This window comes from Pipra filicauda, unplaced genomic scaffold (genome assembly GCF_003945595.2).
Source record: "Pipra filicauda isolate LSUMZ 115617 unplaced genomic scaffold, ASM394559v2 scaffold75_size2874737_pilon, whole genome shotgun sequence".
NCBI lineage: Eukaryota > Metazoa > Chordata > Aves > Passeriformes > Pipridae > Pipra > Pipra filicauda.
In genome coordinates, this window is record NW_024104931.1 from 591979 (window position 1) to 608671 (window position 16693).

At 51.2% G+C, this 16693-nt stretch overlaps 2 protein-coding genes across 9 annotated transcripts in view; one reads left to right on the plus strand and one right to left on the minus strand.

Annotated features, from left to right (window-relative positions):
• The window catches only part of ABCD4 (ATP binding cassette subfamily D member 4), a 30935-nt gene that overhangs the window by 2187 nt on the left and 12055 nt on the right, over window positions 1-16693 (minus strand). For 4 of the 7 annotated variants that reach the window (XM_027720209.2, XM_027720208.2, XM_027720212.2 and 1 more), the window contains 5 exons: window positions 16309-16370; window positions 15974-16026; window positions 15705-15781; window positions 14442-14557; window positions 13558-14276 (listed from right to left, as the gene is read on the minus strand). In XM_027720209.2, the coding sequence (XP_027576010.1) occupies window positions 14181-14276; window positions 14442-14557; window positions 15705-15781; window positions 15974-16026; window positions 16309-16370 (404 nt within the window). In that variant the 3' untranslated portion in view covers window positions 13558-14180. Of the gene's footprint in view, window positions 1-35; window positions 295-1587; window positions 2052-6588; window positions 10001-13557; window positions 14277-14441; window positions 14558-15704; window positions 15782-15973; window positions 16027-16308; window positions 16371-16693 lie in introns of those variants that run through there. The other 3 variants (XM_027720210.2, XM_027720211.2, XR_005566611.1) reach the window with 3 other exon arrangements.
• Window positions 1188-16321, plus strand: LOC113987460 (acetyl-coenzyme A synthetase 2-like, mitochondrial). 2 transcript variants are annotated; one of them, XM_039389721.1, is made up of 15 exons: window positions 1188-1339; window positions 1412-1676; window positions 3049-3145; window positions 4318-4517; window positions 4971-5146; window positions 6049-6201; window positions 8842-8989; window positions 9421-9558; window positions 9761-9853; window positions 10262-10374; window positions 10859-10985; window positions 11673-11800; window positions 12349-12412; window positions 12730-12851; window positions 12936-16321. In XM_039389721.1, the coding sequence occupies exons 2-15, from the start codon at window positions 1478-1480 to the stop codon at window positions 13110-13112; spliced, it is 1935 nt and encodes a 644-aa protein (XP_039245655.1). In that variant the 5' UTR covers window positions 1188-1339; window positions 1412-1477; the 3' UTR covers window positions 13113-16321. The 2 variants fall into 2 exon arrangements, with proteins under 2 accessions (XP_039245655.1, XP_027576007.1); XM_027720206.2 differs by having other exon boundaries at window positions 1188-1676.

The following is a 16693-nucleotide window of genomic DNA, read 5'->3' on the forward strand; positions in this document are numbered from 1 at the left end:
CAGAGTGACAGAACCCTTGTAGGTAACCCACTGACCTTGGGGCAGCTCTGATACAAACCAGGTGTATAGCGTGCGATGAGTGTACCTGACGGCAGATAGATCCTGTTCCCCATGCTGGTGTCCAACCTATTCACCAAACATATCAGCTCCACAGATCATGAGTGGTGTCACACTATGAAGAGCAAAGAAGAAATCTACTAACCTCTCATGTCTGCTGTTGATCCCATCAGCGTGCCTTACTGAGAACAGCGCTACTTGCAGGGAAAGGCTTTTTCTGCCCCTCTCTTGTGACCCCTAGGAAGGGAGGTGAATCTGATCAATGAAATTAAGGAAGCCTCCAAACTCTGCCTTAAAAAATCTACCTATGTAGGGCCTGAAGGAAAGGGAAGCAGAAAAAAAGATGTTTGGAGGCAGGGAAGAAACTTTCCTCTGCTACAGTGGATGGCGGGAGGTCTCAGCATGAGGAGATGGGCTGCAGTGTTTCAAGCTAAACCACCACCCCCTGCTCTACCATGGCCTCATTGAGTGCTCCCAGTCCACCTGGTGGTACAGCTGGTCTGTAGTGTTTGGGAGGAGGGAGAGAGCCCAGCCCCGCTTGCCAGAGAGGAAAGCTCTGATATCTGCCCAGTGGGAAGGGATGGATTGCAATATCCCCACCCTGCAGCTGACAGCCAAGTGAGTAAAGCCTTCCCTGGCCCATCACAGATAACACAGCCTAGTTCTCTGCAGGAAATGGGCTTTAATTTTGGGAAGGGGATGGTCCTATCACTCACGACTAGCATGAAGGGGGACCTAACTCTTACAGGTAACCTGCCCCAAGCTGCCTTTGTGGCCAGCAGAGGACTGTGGGGCTGCAGCAGGGGAGATGTGGGGAGTGAGGGGAGGGGGATGAGTAGAGGGAGGTGTGAGGGAGGTGAGTGGAGATGAAACAGAGAAGTCTGGGGATGAAAAGCAGCCTTGGGAGAGCAGGAGCAGCAGCAGGCTGTTAGAGCCTGGCCCAGGCACCTTGGCTCCTGAGGGGAGGCCAGGCACAAGCTGAACCTGGCTCTTGTTCAAGAGCGGCTGTCAGGACTCAAATTAGCATGGAGGTTATTTTCAGTCAAATATTTCTACAGCCCACCCCTTTCCCCTCCCTTAAAGTGATTGAATTTCTTTTTTCCCATAGTGCTCTGGAAGAGAGGAGGAGAGGGACAAGGCAGGGGAGAAAGGCTCCCTGTGCTGGAGGGCTTCTTTGTATCCAGTTAGCCCAGGACGACGTAGCCCCAGCTTGCACAGGGGCCTGGGTTTTGCCTGGGCCAGGCAAAAGGGCTGAAAGGGCTCCAGGGCACCCATCTCCTTGGTGAGAGGCAGGTACCCTGCGGTGATGGCCAGGCTGCTGGCCAGGACCTGCTGCTCCAAAACTCTTTCTCAGGTTCCCAGATGCCCCCTTGGGTTGGTGGCTGCCCGAGCCTGGAGCCACGGGCCCCTCACTGCCTACATGCCTGAAGCCATCACCTTCTCCAGACTCAAGGACCACCAAGACTTGTACAAGGTTTCAGTGGATCAAGGGGATGCCTTCTGGGGAGCACTAGGAAGGAGCCGGCTCACCTGGATCACCCCCTTCCACTCTGTCCAGGACTGCGATCTGCACCAGGGCAGGGTCTCCTGGTTCCTGGGTGGGCAGCTGAACGTGGCAGGTAAGAAGGGAGGCAGACATGGGATCCCACCGACTGCCTGCAGGCAATTCTATGTGTGGGGCTTCAGTCCTGGGAGCATATCGGAAGAGCACACTGTTACAGGGTTGGAGAGAGGGGGATTCCAAAAGGTCTGCTTGGTCCTGCAGTGGCTGTAGTGTAAGGTTGTGGCTTATCCTGTGGTAGCACCTGGGTCTTTCTGGAGGGGCTGCAGGTGGATTGGGGTGCGCTGGCAGCCAGGCTGCTCTTCCTCAGCCTCTGTGGATCCCACATGAGGGCAGTGGCTCCATTCTGGCAACAGGCAACAGCACCAAACCCTGTGCATTCAGCAGGCAGGGTTGCACTAGGTCATCCCTGCCCAGTGAAGGCAGGATGTATCTGCAGAAAGCAAAATACAAGAGCAATGAGCCACAGTGGAAGTCCCCACCGCCATGGGAGACTCTTCTGTGGGTTGGGGCTACTGCCTTAGCGGGGCTACCAGGGGCTGGTAACACTTTGTCCTGCTCACAGTGGTGTTGGTCCCAGTGCTCAAAATAAGAGACAAACCTCTCAGAAAATCAGGTCTTGTAGTCCATTTTGAAAGGAGAGCAGGAGTTATTTGCCTTTAGGATTTGAGATCTCATTATTCCCCCTTTCATGTATGTTTCTTTCTCTCCTGGGAAACTACAAATGGTCAGGAGATAAAAGCATTTTGGTATGGAAACTGGGGCTGCTGCATCATCCCATGACTTCAGTAGCAGGTTTAAGGAAAACACAGAGCAAACAAGGCTTCTGAGGAAACTGTAGCTGCCAACAATGTGGGAAACTTTTCTTGGAAGAACAACAGCCAAAGCCTCAGCTTATGATGTCCCTGGAAAGCCAGCAGCTGTGTGCTCTGCCTTTGTCCTGGCTCTCTTCCATCTTGGACAAATGCACTCTGTAGCTTTCCTGCACAGAGTTTGTTTTGTCCTACATTTGTGATTTAGGAGCACTGCCACTCAAAAACTGCCCTAGTCCACCCAGAGGTAGCTGCAAGGCAGTGCTGGGTGGAGTGGTGGTTGAGTTAATGTTCGCTGGGCACTCTGAGGACATTGTGGATGTGACCTCCAAAGGAGCTTTAGGCAGTTTCTGCTCTGGATTGCATAAAGTTGCAGTTAAGGGGGAAGCTGATAGTGGGGATTGGTGGGTATTGAAGTGGTGATGAGTGTAATGAGGTTGGGATGGTGCTTGTGCTCTGCTGGCTAGTATCCACAAATGTTGCACAAGGTTGCTGAGAAGACCCACACACAGCCCTGACTGACCTGAAAACTGGACTGCTGGTGCTGACTTTATGAGAGGTGAGAGGTAAGATGTACTGCGTGTTTCTCTGTTGATGAGACTGGGTTTTCTATTCCAGTGAATTGCCTGGACCGTCATGTCCATGCAGCCCCAGACAAAGTGGCCTTAATCTGGGAGAAGGATGAACCAGGAGAGGAAGTACGGGTGACATACAGGTCAGTTACTACCTCTCAGCATACGAGTCCTATTGTAGCATGCATGAATATCTACAGGGCTGATCTGCTGATGTCTGTCATGTGAGGGAATGCAGCATCCCTTCACGCAGATAGATCAACAGAATGTTGGCTTGCTTGTGCTGATCTGAAACTTTAGCCTACCTCCTGATTAAATCCTCTGGGCCCTGAGGAGTCTCCAACCAGCTGGGGAGGCAGGTGTAAGATCCTTGGGGCAGCACTGCGGTGCTTGTAGGTAAAACACACAGGAAAGTCACACGTGTGCCTTCCCAGCAAGGTTCCTGGAGTCTAAACTTACAGGTAAATGGTCTGCAAGACAGGCCAGATTCACAGCTCTGTGTGTGTTGAAAAATCCCATTCTCATCTGCACATCAGCAGTGCTGCTGGATTTGGCTCTCTGGAGGACTGCCTGTCCAGCCCTGCTGGGTTGGTTTGGGGCCACCACCTTCCAGCTTAATTTGCCTGCTCTCTGAATTTCTGCTGCAGAATTCACTTAAATTCCCCTGCACAGTAAAAAAAGTCCCTCTGTCCTTTCTGGCTCCAGACCTCACACTACAAATATGACCATCCACCCCTGCCAATCTCCCTGCATGGAGAGCCCTTCCATAAAATGAGTCACTGACATCCAAGCTGTGGTTTTTGGGAGGGACGCTTCTCGGGAGAGGCATCTTTTTGTTCACTGCTTTCCTACAGCTGTTGTTCTTGCTAGTGGGCACAAGCTCTGGAGGACGTGACCTTCTCAGCTTTAGCAATGCACAGGACCCTGTTTACATGGGAGAAAATATCTAACTTCTCACATGTAGCCTCCAGCTATGCAGGGTAGTGTGTCAAGCCAGTTGTACAGGTTGGTAAGAAATGAGCAGGCTGTCATTGTGGAAGTCAGCTGCGCTGTTGTGTGCTTGCTGAGCCAGAGGAATTACCAGTGGCCATTGCTGTACAGAAACCATTTTTCTTTACTTCTTTTCTACAAATAATAACCCATGTTAGAATCTGTCTTCTGCTTTCCTTCCCACTGAATTTTACAGCCCTCCCATGGACGTCCAGAGTGAGGAGTGCAGGGATAAACTGTGTATAACTCTGAGGTCCCCTATCTTTAAGCACAGTGGTTAAACCTGCAAGAAAGTCTCTAACTGTGTAATTGCTTCTTTGGGCAGGGAACTGCTAGAGCTGACGTGTCGCCTGGGAAACACCTTGAAACGGCAAGGGGTGAAACGGGGTGACAGGGTTACAATCTACATGCCCCCGTGCCCACTGGCAGTGGCTAGCATGCTGGCCTGTGCCCGCATCGGGGCTGTGCATGCTGTGGTGTTCGCTGGGTTCAGTGCAGAGTCCCTTGCGGACAGGATCCGGGATGGTAAGAGCCAGTGGGTAAGAGTGACATGTGTTTCCCTTGGGGGACAGTGTTGAGCTTGCTGGTTCAGCAGCTGGGGGGCTCAGGATTGTGTGGACGGCAAAGGTTTTCTGAGTAAAATTCTCTGAGCTATCTGGGGGTATCCTGATATCATATATAGCCATGGAGCAGGGATTAGCAACCCAGGAAATGGCATGAGCTCACTAAATACCTTCCAGCCCATGGGATGAACTGGTTTTCTCTTTCATCCGTGGGACTGAAGGGCTGGGATACAGCATCTCCTGTGAGGAGATGCAACACGGGCAGGAATTAATGGAAAATCAAGATGCAAATCTGCTGGTTTTGCTAAATGAAGGACATGAGTAACAGGGGCTGAGAGACAGAGAGAGAGGTGCAGTGTCATGTGACTGATAGAGAAGGGCAGAGCTGCTCATGTGACTCTTCTGTCTTCTGCAGCCCAGTCAGAGATAGTGATTACAGTGAACCAGGGGCTGAGAGGTGGCAAGGTTATTGAACTAAAGAAGACAGTGGACCAGGCTGTGAAGCAGTGCCCCAGAGTGAAGCGGGTTCTAGTTTCCATGAGGACCACCAGCAAGGTTCCCATGACAGCCCTAGATGTGCCACTGGAGGAGGTGAGGCCTGCCTGGTGCTACTGCCACTTTCCCTGGGCAAAGTGCTGGGAGTAGGGACAGTGGGTGGAGAGAGGGTCTTGGCTGGCCATGACAGTTTCACTGGCATTGACACAATTTGGGGATATTGTCCCACAGCAGCAGCAGCAGCCAGAGCTGCACATGAGTTCAGGACAGTCTCAGGAGTCATCAGGATGGACTACTGGTGTCTCTTCCCACGCTACCAGCTCTGTGCTCTCAGGCAGTGCAAGTCAGGGCTCATAGCAGGGTGGACTGAGGGCTAGAAACACACCAGACATGGGCTGCTACTTTGTGAACCCAGCCTTGGACTGCCACTGCACTGTCACACATCGCTCTGCTGGCAGATCTGGCATTCTCTGTGAGTGCTACTAGCAATTTGTGTCCAAGGAAGCAGGCAGTGAGGTTGCTCGTGTGCCCATTATCTATGGCTGCCAGCATGGAGCACTGTTTCTGAACAGGTGAGCCCCTGCCGTGCATTTCTGCTGGCTCCCTGGAGCTACACAGTAGTCTCTCCGTCTCTGCTCATCGCATCTGCAAGCAATTAGTGCTGGAAAGGCTTCCCGGAAGACTTCTGTGCTGGTCAGAGCAGCAGCAGCGTAAAAATAGCTGCCTCTTACTCAGCAGGTCTGCTTCGACTGAGGAGAGTGTTTGCCAGCTCCTCAAGGCAAAAGGGAGTTCAGGCTACAGAGCAAGGGGAGTGGAGGTGCAGAGACAAGGAATGATGTTTAGGGGGAGCTGGGTGCTCAGAGGGGAAGGAGGCTTGGGCGAGAGGTGCACAAGAAGGTGTGGGGAGCAACAGGGGAGGTACACAGGCAACACAGGTGCACAAGCAACACAGGGGAGGCTGTGAGACCCTGAAAGAACTGCTGTGCTCTTTCCTGCAGGAGATGATGAAAGAGGATGCATGCTGTGAACCTGCTGTCATGGACAGTGAAGACATGTTGTTTCTTCTCTACACATCAGGCAGTACTGGCAAACCCAAGGGCTTGGTTCATTCCCAAGCTGGTTACTTGCTGTTTGCAGCTCTCACACACAAGGTAATGGATCCCAGCGACACAGTGCGTATGAGCCAGCAGCTCATAAGCAGTGCAGGGAATAGACCTGCTCCTTGTTGCATTATGAGCCCATCTTTAGCCAGTGCCAAGTCTCTGGGAAGCCCTCCTAGGGCATCGGCCCAGTAGAGCACATCTGCCTGCAGGTGGTGCTCCATGGCAGGGTCTCCCAAACACATATTCCTCTGAGCTACCTTCTTGGCTTTCTTCTTTCTTTCACTGCCCTATACTAGATGGAACCACTAGGTAGGATACTCAGTCCTGCAACGGTAATTTTATATTACTGTTGTACCTAGTTGTAGTTGGCTTCCCGTCAAACCCCACAGACTACAGAAGAAAAGCTCTCAGAAGAGAGAGAAGGAAAAAAAAAACTGAATAGCAAAAGCTATATAAAATATATATTTTACATATATTACAGATATACAATTAAGGTGCTATGTACATATGAACACAGAAACCCCAAATTGCTCCCAAAAGGGAAAGAGGGGAAGGGAAAAGGGAAAAAAGGACAAAAATGGACAAAAGTGGACGAAAACAAAACAGGTATGCACAATCGAAAAACCCAGTACTGACAAAATAAAGAACTAACAGAATCTCACCACTTCCCTTGAGAAAAGCAGGACAGCCGGACGCAGCCCAGCACTCTCCCCTCACGCATGGTACACAACAACAGTCACTGCAGGCCTCAGCTCCAGATAAGCAAGACCGAGACAAGGATCTACCGTTCCCAAACCTCACTGGAAGAAGAGAGAGTGAGGTCTCTCTGACCACCTTTATTTATACCTCAGTTTATGTAAAGGAATAGCATGGAATACTTCCTTGGTCACTTCCCTAGCTCCTTCCTGGTTACAAGCTGGTCTCCAGGAAGGCCTAGACTGAAACTATCACAACTGTGTGAGGGGGAAGAATCCATTTGCTCCTTAAAAACTGTGGCTTGCTTTTCCTAAGTGTAAGTACCCCAACTCATGTGGAAGATTGAAGGCAGTGCTTCTGGAAGGGGCACATTTAACAACATCTGTAAAAGCTGGTGAGTGCCCTCATAAAAAAGGACCTATACCTGAAGAGTGTGGGTCATCTTTGGTAGGAGGAAAGCCTTTAACCATGACACGTGCCAAAACCAAACTCTAACCAAGCTGGATAAAAGGGCAATGAGCACAGAGATGCGTGTGGACACAGGAATGGTTGCAAGGGGCATTCCTATGAAATTATATGGGGTTCTGTGTACGAGGGAGTTCCTAACTGAACAGTCCCTTAATTTTGGGTCTGGCTCTCTCTGTGCATGACTGCCTTTCCAGCAGTGCCTCAGACCATGCACGCTGTGACTAAGCAAGCTCAGGGCTGGCTGGGTCTTCTCTGTTAGTTGTGAATGCTGAAGACCATACTTCCCGGGGTGTGTGGAAGCCCTTGATTTCCCTGTGAGCTAAGCTTTGCCCAGCACAATAAGTGACCCACTTGAGACCATCAGAGTAGGTTTGTGAGAGCCAGGGCTGCCAAACCAGAATGGCAATGCAAAGGGTGAGCAGCACGTGGCCATGTTAGCTCTCAGGAGCACTGGAAATCTGGAAACAGATCCCTCAGTTTGATGGGGCAGACTGCTGCTACCATAACTCACTGCTCTGCTAAAAAAAGACAGGTGAAGCAGGGGAAGCTTCCATTATGAGCATTATGGAACACTTGGGGCCCTAGAGTCCCCAGCTGGCAGCCTGCAGCAGGGAGCTGCAGGAAGAGACAGGAAAGTCTGAAACCGCACAAGTCAGAGCAGAAAGCAAGAAGTGGTGGGCTACTGGGAGACCAGCCCCTAGGAAGTTTTCCTGGCACTAAGAAAATGAAATGAAGGAGAGTGCTTAAGGAAACTGGGTGTGTCGCTGCCAATCTGACAGCACTCAGTTCTGCCCTGCACAGGGTAGGCATCCTTCCTTCATATTCCGGCCTTGCAGCCAAGGGTCTCCCAAGGAATAAATGGGGCAGTGGGAAGAAGAGCTTGTTCTGATTTCCACCTGCCTGCAGGCACAGGACAGCACTCATCCAGCTGAGGTGGAGAGGTTCCAATTTTTGTAGGCAAGTTGGGGTTGCTCTGGGCCAAAGTATCACATGGTCCCTCTGCTTGCTGCCTCGATGCTCCTATGCTGGGCTCCTTGATGAGCTCAGTGTTTCCTGAGTGTTTACTGTCCAGGAGCCCAGAAGTGCCCAGGAGAGGTTCATGGAGTTCTCTACCACTTTACCCTTGCCTACAACTCCTCTCCTTCCATGCAGGCATGTAAGTACAGAGGGACATTCCTTAGCCAGAACGTTCTGTTTTGATGCAACAGGATATTTGGATCAGCCTTGTCTAGACATCAGCAAAAGGAAGGAAAGGCTGTAGCTCTCTCCTTTGGAAAAGTGAAAATTTGGCTGTTCTTTTTTTTTTATTAAGTGTCTATATCCTTCAACTTCATAAAGCATTTTATTTTTTTTCTGATGTTTTCAAAAACTCTGCAGGAAGAAAGAGTCCCTGCAGGGGTGGTAGGAAGATAGAAGGATGCAGTAATGTTAGGGCTGAGAGAGAGTACACTGCTCCCTGTTGTCCCCCTTGCGAGGAAGGCAGGCCCTGGCACTACCCCTCACTGCCTCTCTTCTCTTGTTTAGTACGTGTTCGACTACCAGGACAGGGACATCTTTGGCTGTGTGGCAGACATTGGCTGGATCACGGGGCATTCCTATGTGGTCTACGGCCCTCTCTGCAATGGTGGCACCACAGTCCTTTTTGAGAGCACTCCTGTCCATCCTAACCCTGGTGAGTGAGGTATCTCAGGGGAGCTGGGATATTCCACAGCACCCTGCAACACCTGCAGGCAGCCTGATGCCAGGACACATGCAGCAATGGCTCTGCTGCCTCAGGAGCAGACTGCAGGCTATGCCCAGTAGAGAGCTACCAGGGGAAGAGTCTTTTCTTCTGCTTAGGAAGCCACTGCTGCTTCTCCAGGGGCGGAGCTGTTATTCCCTGCTCCTCCCTGCAGCAGGGAGAGTAGCAGAGCTATGTGATGTGGAGGAAAAGGGCCTGCTGCTGCTGCTCCTGAATAGCTTCAGTCCTTCCTATCATGGGATTAACTTGGCTGAGGGTCCTGGCACTGCTAGAGAGCCTTTGTTCTCACCTCTTCTATCTTTATCTTGGTGTTGGGCTGGGAGGACATGCGTGGGTGCTCACTGGCCCTGTTTCCATTCCAGGCCGCTACTGGGAAACAGTAGAGAGGTTAAGAATTAACCAGTTCTATGGGGCGCCCACTGCCATCCGCCTGCTCCTGCGATACGGTGATGAATGGGTGAAGAAGTATGACCGCTCTTCTCTCAAAGTGCTTGGCTCAGGTAAGTGCAGCAGCGTGGGCTGGAGCAGCACATCCTTGCGCATCAGATTCTGCCTCTTCCCACAAATGCCAAGAACAGCAGCAACATGAGACCCCAAAGTCAGGACACTACACTATTTGGGGATGGCTCCACAAGCAGGTCATGGGAAGCTGTGTCCTGAACCTGATTTTTCTGCTCTGCTCCCTTGTCTTTCCCCTTGCAGTGGGGGAACCCATCAACAAGGAGGCCTGGGAATGGTACTTCCGTGTGGTTGGCGAGACACGATGCCCAGTAGTGGACACATGGTGGCAAACTGGTGAGATGCATATGACTCCTTGTTCCAGCTTCTGCTCTCCCAGGCTTTAGGAGCGACCTGCTGCTTTGGTGGCCAAGTGATAATGGTTGTTACTGACACTCTTGTATGAGCACTTGTATGAGCGAGGCTGTAAGGGCCCAGGAGCACCTAAACATGAAAGAGAGAAATGGCCTTTAAAGGTAACCTAGACAAACACGGGGGATTTGATGGCACATTTCAGCAGATTCCTGCTGAACTAAATGAGCACATCATCCATCTGCAAAGAGCCTTCCCCAGCTCTCTGGCAAACCCAGCCACAGCCTGTGCCATGTGCAGTGGGGCCAGGATAAAGACTGCTAGCCAAGCAGTGCTACTTGGCTTTCTTCTTGTTCCCAACTTTGATGAGCATTACGGTTTCTTTTTCTTCAGAAACAGGAGGCATCTGTATCTCACCCCGTCCTTCTAATCCCGGAGCAGAAATCCTTCCAGGCATGGCTATGAGACCCTTTTTTGGGATAAGCCCCACCCTCTTAGATGACAAGGTATATTTATAACCTGCAGTCCAGGCACTGGCTCAGCCCACTTTCCACCAGACACTTGCAGAATATATTGCTGATGGGAGTGGAGAGCTGCGAACCTGTCTTTCCTGCTCACCTCTGCTGGACAGCAACCTTCTTACTGGAAAGGGACAAACAGTGAAGCTGTCCTTCCAACTAGTGCAGAGGTTGAACTGTTTTCTAGTTTGCACTGTCCTGACAAGACAGGCTGTGCTTGGGCTCCCTGGCACATCTTTCCAAGGTGAGGTAGCTAGGCAGGAACATCCAATGTCCCTGGAGGGGCCCTGCATCCCACCATGGTAGGCAGATTGGGGCTGGGAGAGACTAAGCCTGTCCTGTTGGACTGGGGAGCAAAGGACCCTCCTCACTGCCTTCCCTGACATTTCCATCACAGGGTTGTTAAAACAGGCAATAACTAAACATTCCAAGTACCCTCAGCCATGGTTACTAAAAAGTAACTATTTTACAGGGAAATGTCCTTCTAGAAAACAACATCTCTGGAGCCCTTTGCATCTCACAAGCCTGGCCAGGTATGGCACGAACCATTTACAATGACCACAAGAGATTTCTGGAAACCTATCTGACTCCTTATCCAGGTAAGGAAAACAGGTGGCAGGGCACTGAAGACATGTTCGGTTGGGTATGATTGTGTCTGCCTGCTGGCTTTCTGAATGGAGGCAGGACTCAGGAGAGCTGGTAGGGCTGCTTTGTTCTTCCATAGACCCTCCTCAGTGCTGAGGCCCTTCATTTCCCCAGGCTTGTTACCACAGCGTTGCCCTGGGAATGGGTCTCTCTCACAAACCTTCCCCATTGGATCACACATTGTCTTAAGGAAGTGGATTTGTCTTTCTGCCCTCAATCCCCTTGAGCACAGACAGACCTCTTGGTGCATCTCTTGCAAATCCTGTCATCTTCTATCACTCACCCCAAGGCACTGAGCAAGCCTCAGAGTGTGTGTGTTTTGATGTGAAGCTAAGAGGTGAAGCAGCAAGACCACAGGCACCTGCACTGGAGCAAAGTGTTCCCAGCATGAGGTGATGAGGTAGGCTGGGCATTAGCCAGCACACTGCAGAATGAGGGAAGGAGCCTGATGATAGATCAGGCACCAAAAGAGGCAGAAGACTAACAAGGAAGGTAGGCACCTTCACCCTGAGCAGTTGAGGAAGGCACAGAGTACATGAGCCCTGGTGCCAACAGAGAGGAAAACGAGGCAAGGTGAAAATCCAGCTGGTGAGCAGCTCACATGCTCACTGCAACAAGTGACCATGGCATGGTTCCTGCAGGTTTTTTCTTCACTGGGGACGGTGCGTATCGTACCAGGAAGGGCTACTACCAGCTAACAGGACGGCTGGATGACATAATTAACATCAGTGGACACCGCCTGGGCACTGCAGAGGTGGAGGACATTGTGGTAAGAGGTATGGGTGGGAGGTAAAGCCATCCAAGGAAACAGCAAAGGCACACTGGTAGTGCTCAGGGAGGTCTCTCTTGAATCCCCAGATGGAAATACGCTGCTGCTATAGCAGCAGGGAACAGTGTTGGACCCACAGCCTGCCTGTGGGAACAGCTTCCCACCCTTTCCTCTCTCATTCTGGCTCTCTACAGCAAGGGAGAGACAAAGCCTGCTAAGGCTGATGCTCTAAGTGGGTGAATCCCAAAGCAGCAGTCAGACATGTTAAGGAGGAGCATCTTTGGGCCAGTGAAGATTCTGGGACCTGGTGGAGCAACCTATAGGCACAGAACAGGGTCTACAAGGTGCAAGCCTAAAGCAACAAGGGGCAGGGTGAAAAGACTTGTGTTTGCAGACCTACTGAGGCAAGAAGGAAAAAGAGCAGAGGCCCTTCCTTATCTCTCTGCATTACGGTGGGCTGCAGCAGCCAAGTCAGCTCAGGGCAGCTCCCAGGTGGCAGCCAGCCTGCTGAAAGCACCAAGCCAAACCCCAGCCCTGTTCTCTTCCAGAATCATCATGTGGCAGTGGCAGAGTCTGCCGTCATCGGCTACCCACATGAGATCAAGGGAGAAGGTAAGATGCTTGATTTCCTGCCCCTGAAACATCTCTCCTGGGGCTAAGGGACTGCAGTCGGAAGTGACACTGTGGCTGTGTCCACACCACACAGCACGTTAGCAGGGATCTCAGCACAGCCATCACAACTGCACAAGACCAGCTAGGCTTTGCATAAGGTGACAGCAGCAGCATCATGGTCAAAAACACTCACAGCTTTGGCTACAGAGCATCCCCAGAGGCTACCAGCAGAGAAGTTCTCTCCTGGCACTAAGTCCAGGCAGGCCCTCAGGAGCATGGTGTACACAGTGCTCAGTAACCTCAGGTCTTTCTGCCAGGAGCCTACGTGTTTGTTGTGCTGAAGAAGGACAGTGGCTACACACAGGAGACTCTTGCTGCTGAGCTACAGGAGCTCATCTCCAAGAAGATCGCTAAGTACGCAGCTCCAGATTACGTTCAGGTAACACATGCAGGCTGCTCCAGCACCCTGGCAGCTTGGCCAACCCCTTTACCTCAGCCTTAGTTCTGCTCCTCCCCATCACAGGTCACACACCGGCTGCCCAAGACACGCTCGGGTAAGATTATGCGTCGGGTGCTACGGAAAATCGTGGAGGACAAGGCCAGTGAGCTTGGGGACCTGACCACACTGGATGACCATGAAGCCGTGCAGCAGATCATAGAGGGACACAAGCACCTTGTGGAGGGGCAGAAGAGCTACTAGCTTGGCTCTGCCAGCAGCCACCTCCTCTACCTTCACTGCAAAACTAGGGAAACATCCAGAATTTCTACTAAGCAAGTGGTGGCCAGTAAGTGCTCAGAGACCACACCTCCACTGCATTCTCAGAGTGACCTCTTCACAACACAGAGACCCTCAAAACCTGCCTCCACACACATATATGAGGCAAGTGAGAGAACATGACTCATCACAGGCAGAACGGTAAGGGGAGACAAGCTATGTTTCCTACCCTAAAGGGAGAGGGCCAAAATCCCTCCTTAGGGTTCCTTGTGCCTTGCAGTAGCTGTGGAGATAGCAGCTGGGCAGGATTGCTAGTGCTGGACAGGTATATTACTCCTGCCCCTGCTGTGCTCTTCAGCCAGTCTAGTCCAGGACCATACAAGCATCTCCTCCAAAGCAAACCCCAGAAAGAAAACATCCAGCAGTCCAGTTAACAAATATTGACTCTTCTCCATAAAAATAGTTTGAAAACAGGCTCCATATTTTAATACAAAAATGTTCCTTTTACATGTAGCTATGTGTCATAAGGAGAGCAGAGACACGCCCCTTCTCTGTGCTAGCATTCTCCTCCCCTTACAATGCTCCTCCTGGGGAACACAACCCTCAATAGAGCCACAAAGTACAGAAATCTGTTCTGCAGAGCTGTGTATCAAAGACAGAGCTCCCAGAAAGGCACAGAGGGCAGAAAAGGAGGCTGCATCCTAGCCTCGCACCACTGCATCCTGGACAAAGCAGAGGTTCCTCTGGCCCTTGTTTCTACAAGGCCCATGAGGCAGCATCTTCTCTTTGGGCAGCCTAGCAGCTCACCCCTTTCCCGCATGAGAGCCAGGGAGGCAGAAGGAGGCTGGAAGAAGGATGGCATAGCTGTCTGCTCCTGACAGAACCCCACACTATGAGTTCTGACATGCTCTGTGTCCATCAGCAAAATCCAAAATTGGTCTTCCACTGTTTGAATCATATGTTGACAGCTGCTGGCTTGGCAGCTCCATGTCTGCTCTTGAGAGCTCTCCCAGATGTGCAGGTTCTGCGTCTGGCCAGACAAGGGCATGTTTTTCAGTGTCCTTCCCCAGCAGGGAGCCGCTTCATCTTCTCGCATCGAGTGAGCTCCCATCTTCCCTCCCCATGAAGTTTCAAAATCCAGCTGTGGAACTGTAATTCAATAACACAATGTTGAAGGATGTCTCTACAAGGGCATGTCCTCCCACAGTGACGTACTCCAGCCTTAGTCACTCCCCTCTGCTCGCCGGAGACCCTCTCTATCTCCTCTATCTTGCCACCACCAGGGAGGCATGGAATGCTGTCTCCCTGCCTCACCTTTTCCAGGCTGGGTCTGTGTCCCACGCTGATCAGCGTCATGCCCAGCTGAAGGCACAGACGATACAGTTCATGCTCCACCTCTTCTGTCAAGGCACTAGTGGCTTCATCTAGCACTGAAAGAAATGTCGTAAACCCCACAAATCCTCTCCCAGCCAGACATTTCCCCTAGGCAAAAGAGCAGCAACTGCCGAGAACATTTCACTTATTAACTGGAGTTCACCAAGAGCATGTAAAGAAGGCAAGGAGGAAAAGCCTAAGGACTCTGCTATTCCTCTAGCACAGCTGGTGTCAGTCAATTTGGAAAGCTGTCCTTCCCCTCAAGTCCTTGAATCCATCCAAACTGCACTGTTCTCCTCATTCCTCTCCCTCAACAGCTGCCAGCCACTGCCTCATCCCCCAGTGAGAAAGCCGAGACATGACCTTCTCAAGACAAGCCACGTGCCACAGCACTAAGATGAGCAGCAGCCAGTGCACCCTTCCAGCACACCACATATGGAGCTGCTAGGATGGCCTGCAGCACCTTCCTGACTGTTAAGGGTAAATACTACAGATCTGGAGCAGAAAAATTCAATTTGTTTTACGAAATCTCTACAGTTTTTAGTTTGCAATCCACAGGTTCCTTTTGCCCAGATAGCACCAAGCTGTGATGGAGGCTTCAGGGGAAAGAGAGGTACTTACCTGTGGCTGCCTGCTACTGACACTGGCTCTGTTCACCCACATCCACCCTGGCCCTCATGGCAAGTCCTCCAACAGCCCACCCAGCAGAGACTAAGGAATTGGCCCCATCAGCTAATCACAGATGCTTCTGTGATCTCTCAGGACTGTTTCTCCACTGGTCCTTGTCTTCTTTTGCCATGTCATGGCTAAATTTCCCATATTGCTTCCACAACCCTACAGATGTTTGTGAGCTTCAGATATGGCAGCCGCCACCACACTCCCCAGCATAAACGCTTCTTTACATAGCAACTGGTGAGCATGCCATTGGACAGGTGCCATTGGACCTGGACGAAGAACATTAATCACTAATTCCCTAAAAAGAGTACGTCTTATGTACAGTTCTTGATTTACCATCCTCCACACAAATAATGAAATGTTTTCACAACTGAATCCTCTGTGTGCTATGCTGCTAAAATAATGGCCAAGGCGAAGCATGCTCCTAGCAAACAAGGGATTTCATGAGCTGTCTCTGTACCAGCTTCTCTTTACACCAGAGGCCCTGTCTTCCCCCCCTCCCCTTTTCTTTAGTAGTCAGTCACTCACCCGCATATTTTGGCTGGAGGTAGAAGAGCCGTGCAAATGAGAGTCTCTGCATCTCCCCTGGAGACAGGATGTCATACCTGCAGCAGGGTCAAGATTCAATACCTCCCACAAGAAACAGAACTTGTTTGCTGAAAATTATATGGCTTCTGATATCAGAGACACCAACAAGCAACTGTCCCTATGTCCCTTGTGCCCCTCGCCATGCTGCTTAGAAGTGTTCCCCACTCAAAGAAATCAGCCAAATTCATGCAGATAGTGAGCTCCCTTACCAATTCCAGTCCACCTGCTCATCCAGTCCTCCAGCCCTTGCCAGCAAATCAGTCTGCAGAGAGCACAGCAGACTTGTGAACACAGTCGCCAACCCTGTCAGCCCATGGTTCTGAGCATAACCACCCCTTTCCTGCTAGTCTCGCTTTCCCCACTTGAGCTGAAGTTGCTCCTTATCCCTCCTTCTCTTCCTGTCCCATAGACAGTCCTGCCCCAGCTACAATGTCCCCACATTAAGTCCAGCACACAGTCATGCTGTGCTGCCACAAAAAAATCATCCCTTCTTCCTTCACTGGCAGCACCAGGAAAGAAGGCAGCAGCACTACCAGTGACTCACCAGCCCAGCCAGCTCCAGGAATCGCACAATTCTTTCATCATCTGCAGACCCTGGGGAGAAAGCTGCACAGCATAAGCAAGGGCAATGTGTGCTGAAGCCACAGCTGCCCAGAGGAGTTGGTGGGGCAGAAGGGAAGGATTTCCTGACATTCAGTGTAGCTGACCTGATCCCTTAATTATACCAGGTCCTGAGCTTTGGCACAGATAGCCTCGAAGACTGACCTTTCCTTAAAAATGTTAACCATGCCTGTGAGCAGTATGCCAGTAGGTAGCTGGGCTCCACAGATACACCTGACATTTGGGTCAGTCCATGGCCACAGATGGACACAGCCAGAACACAAGGATCCAGGCTTCAATTGCCAAGGTCCTGCCTACCAGTTTTGCTC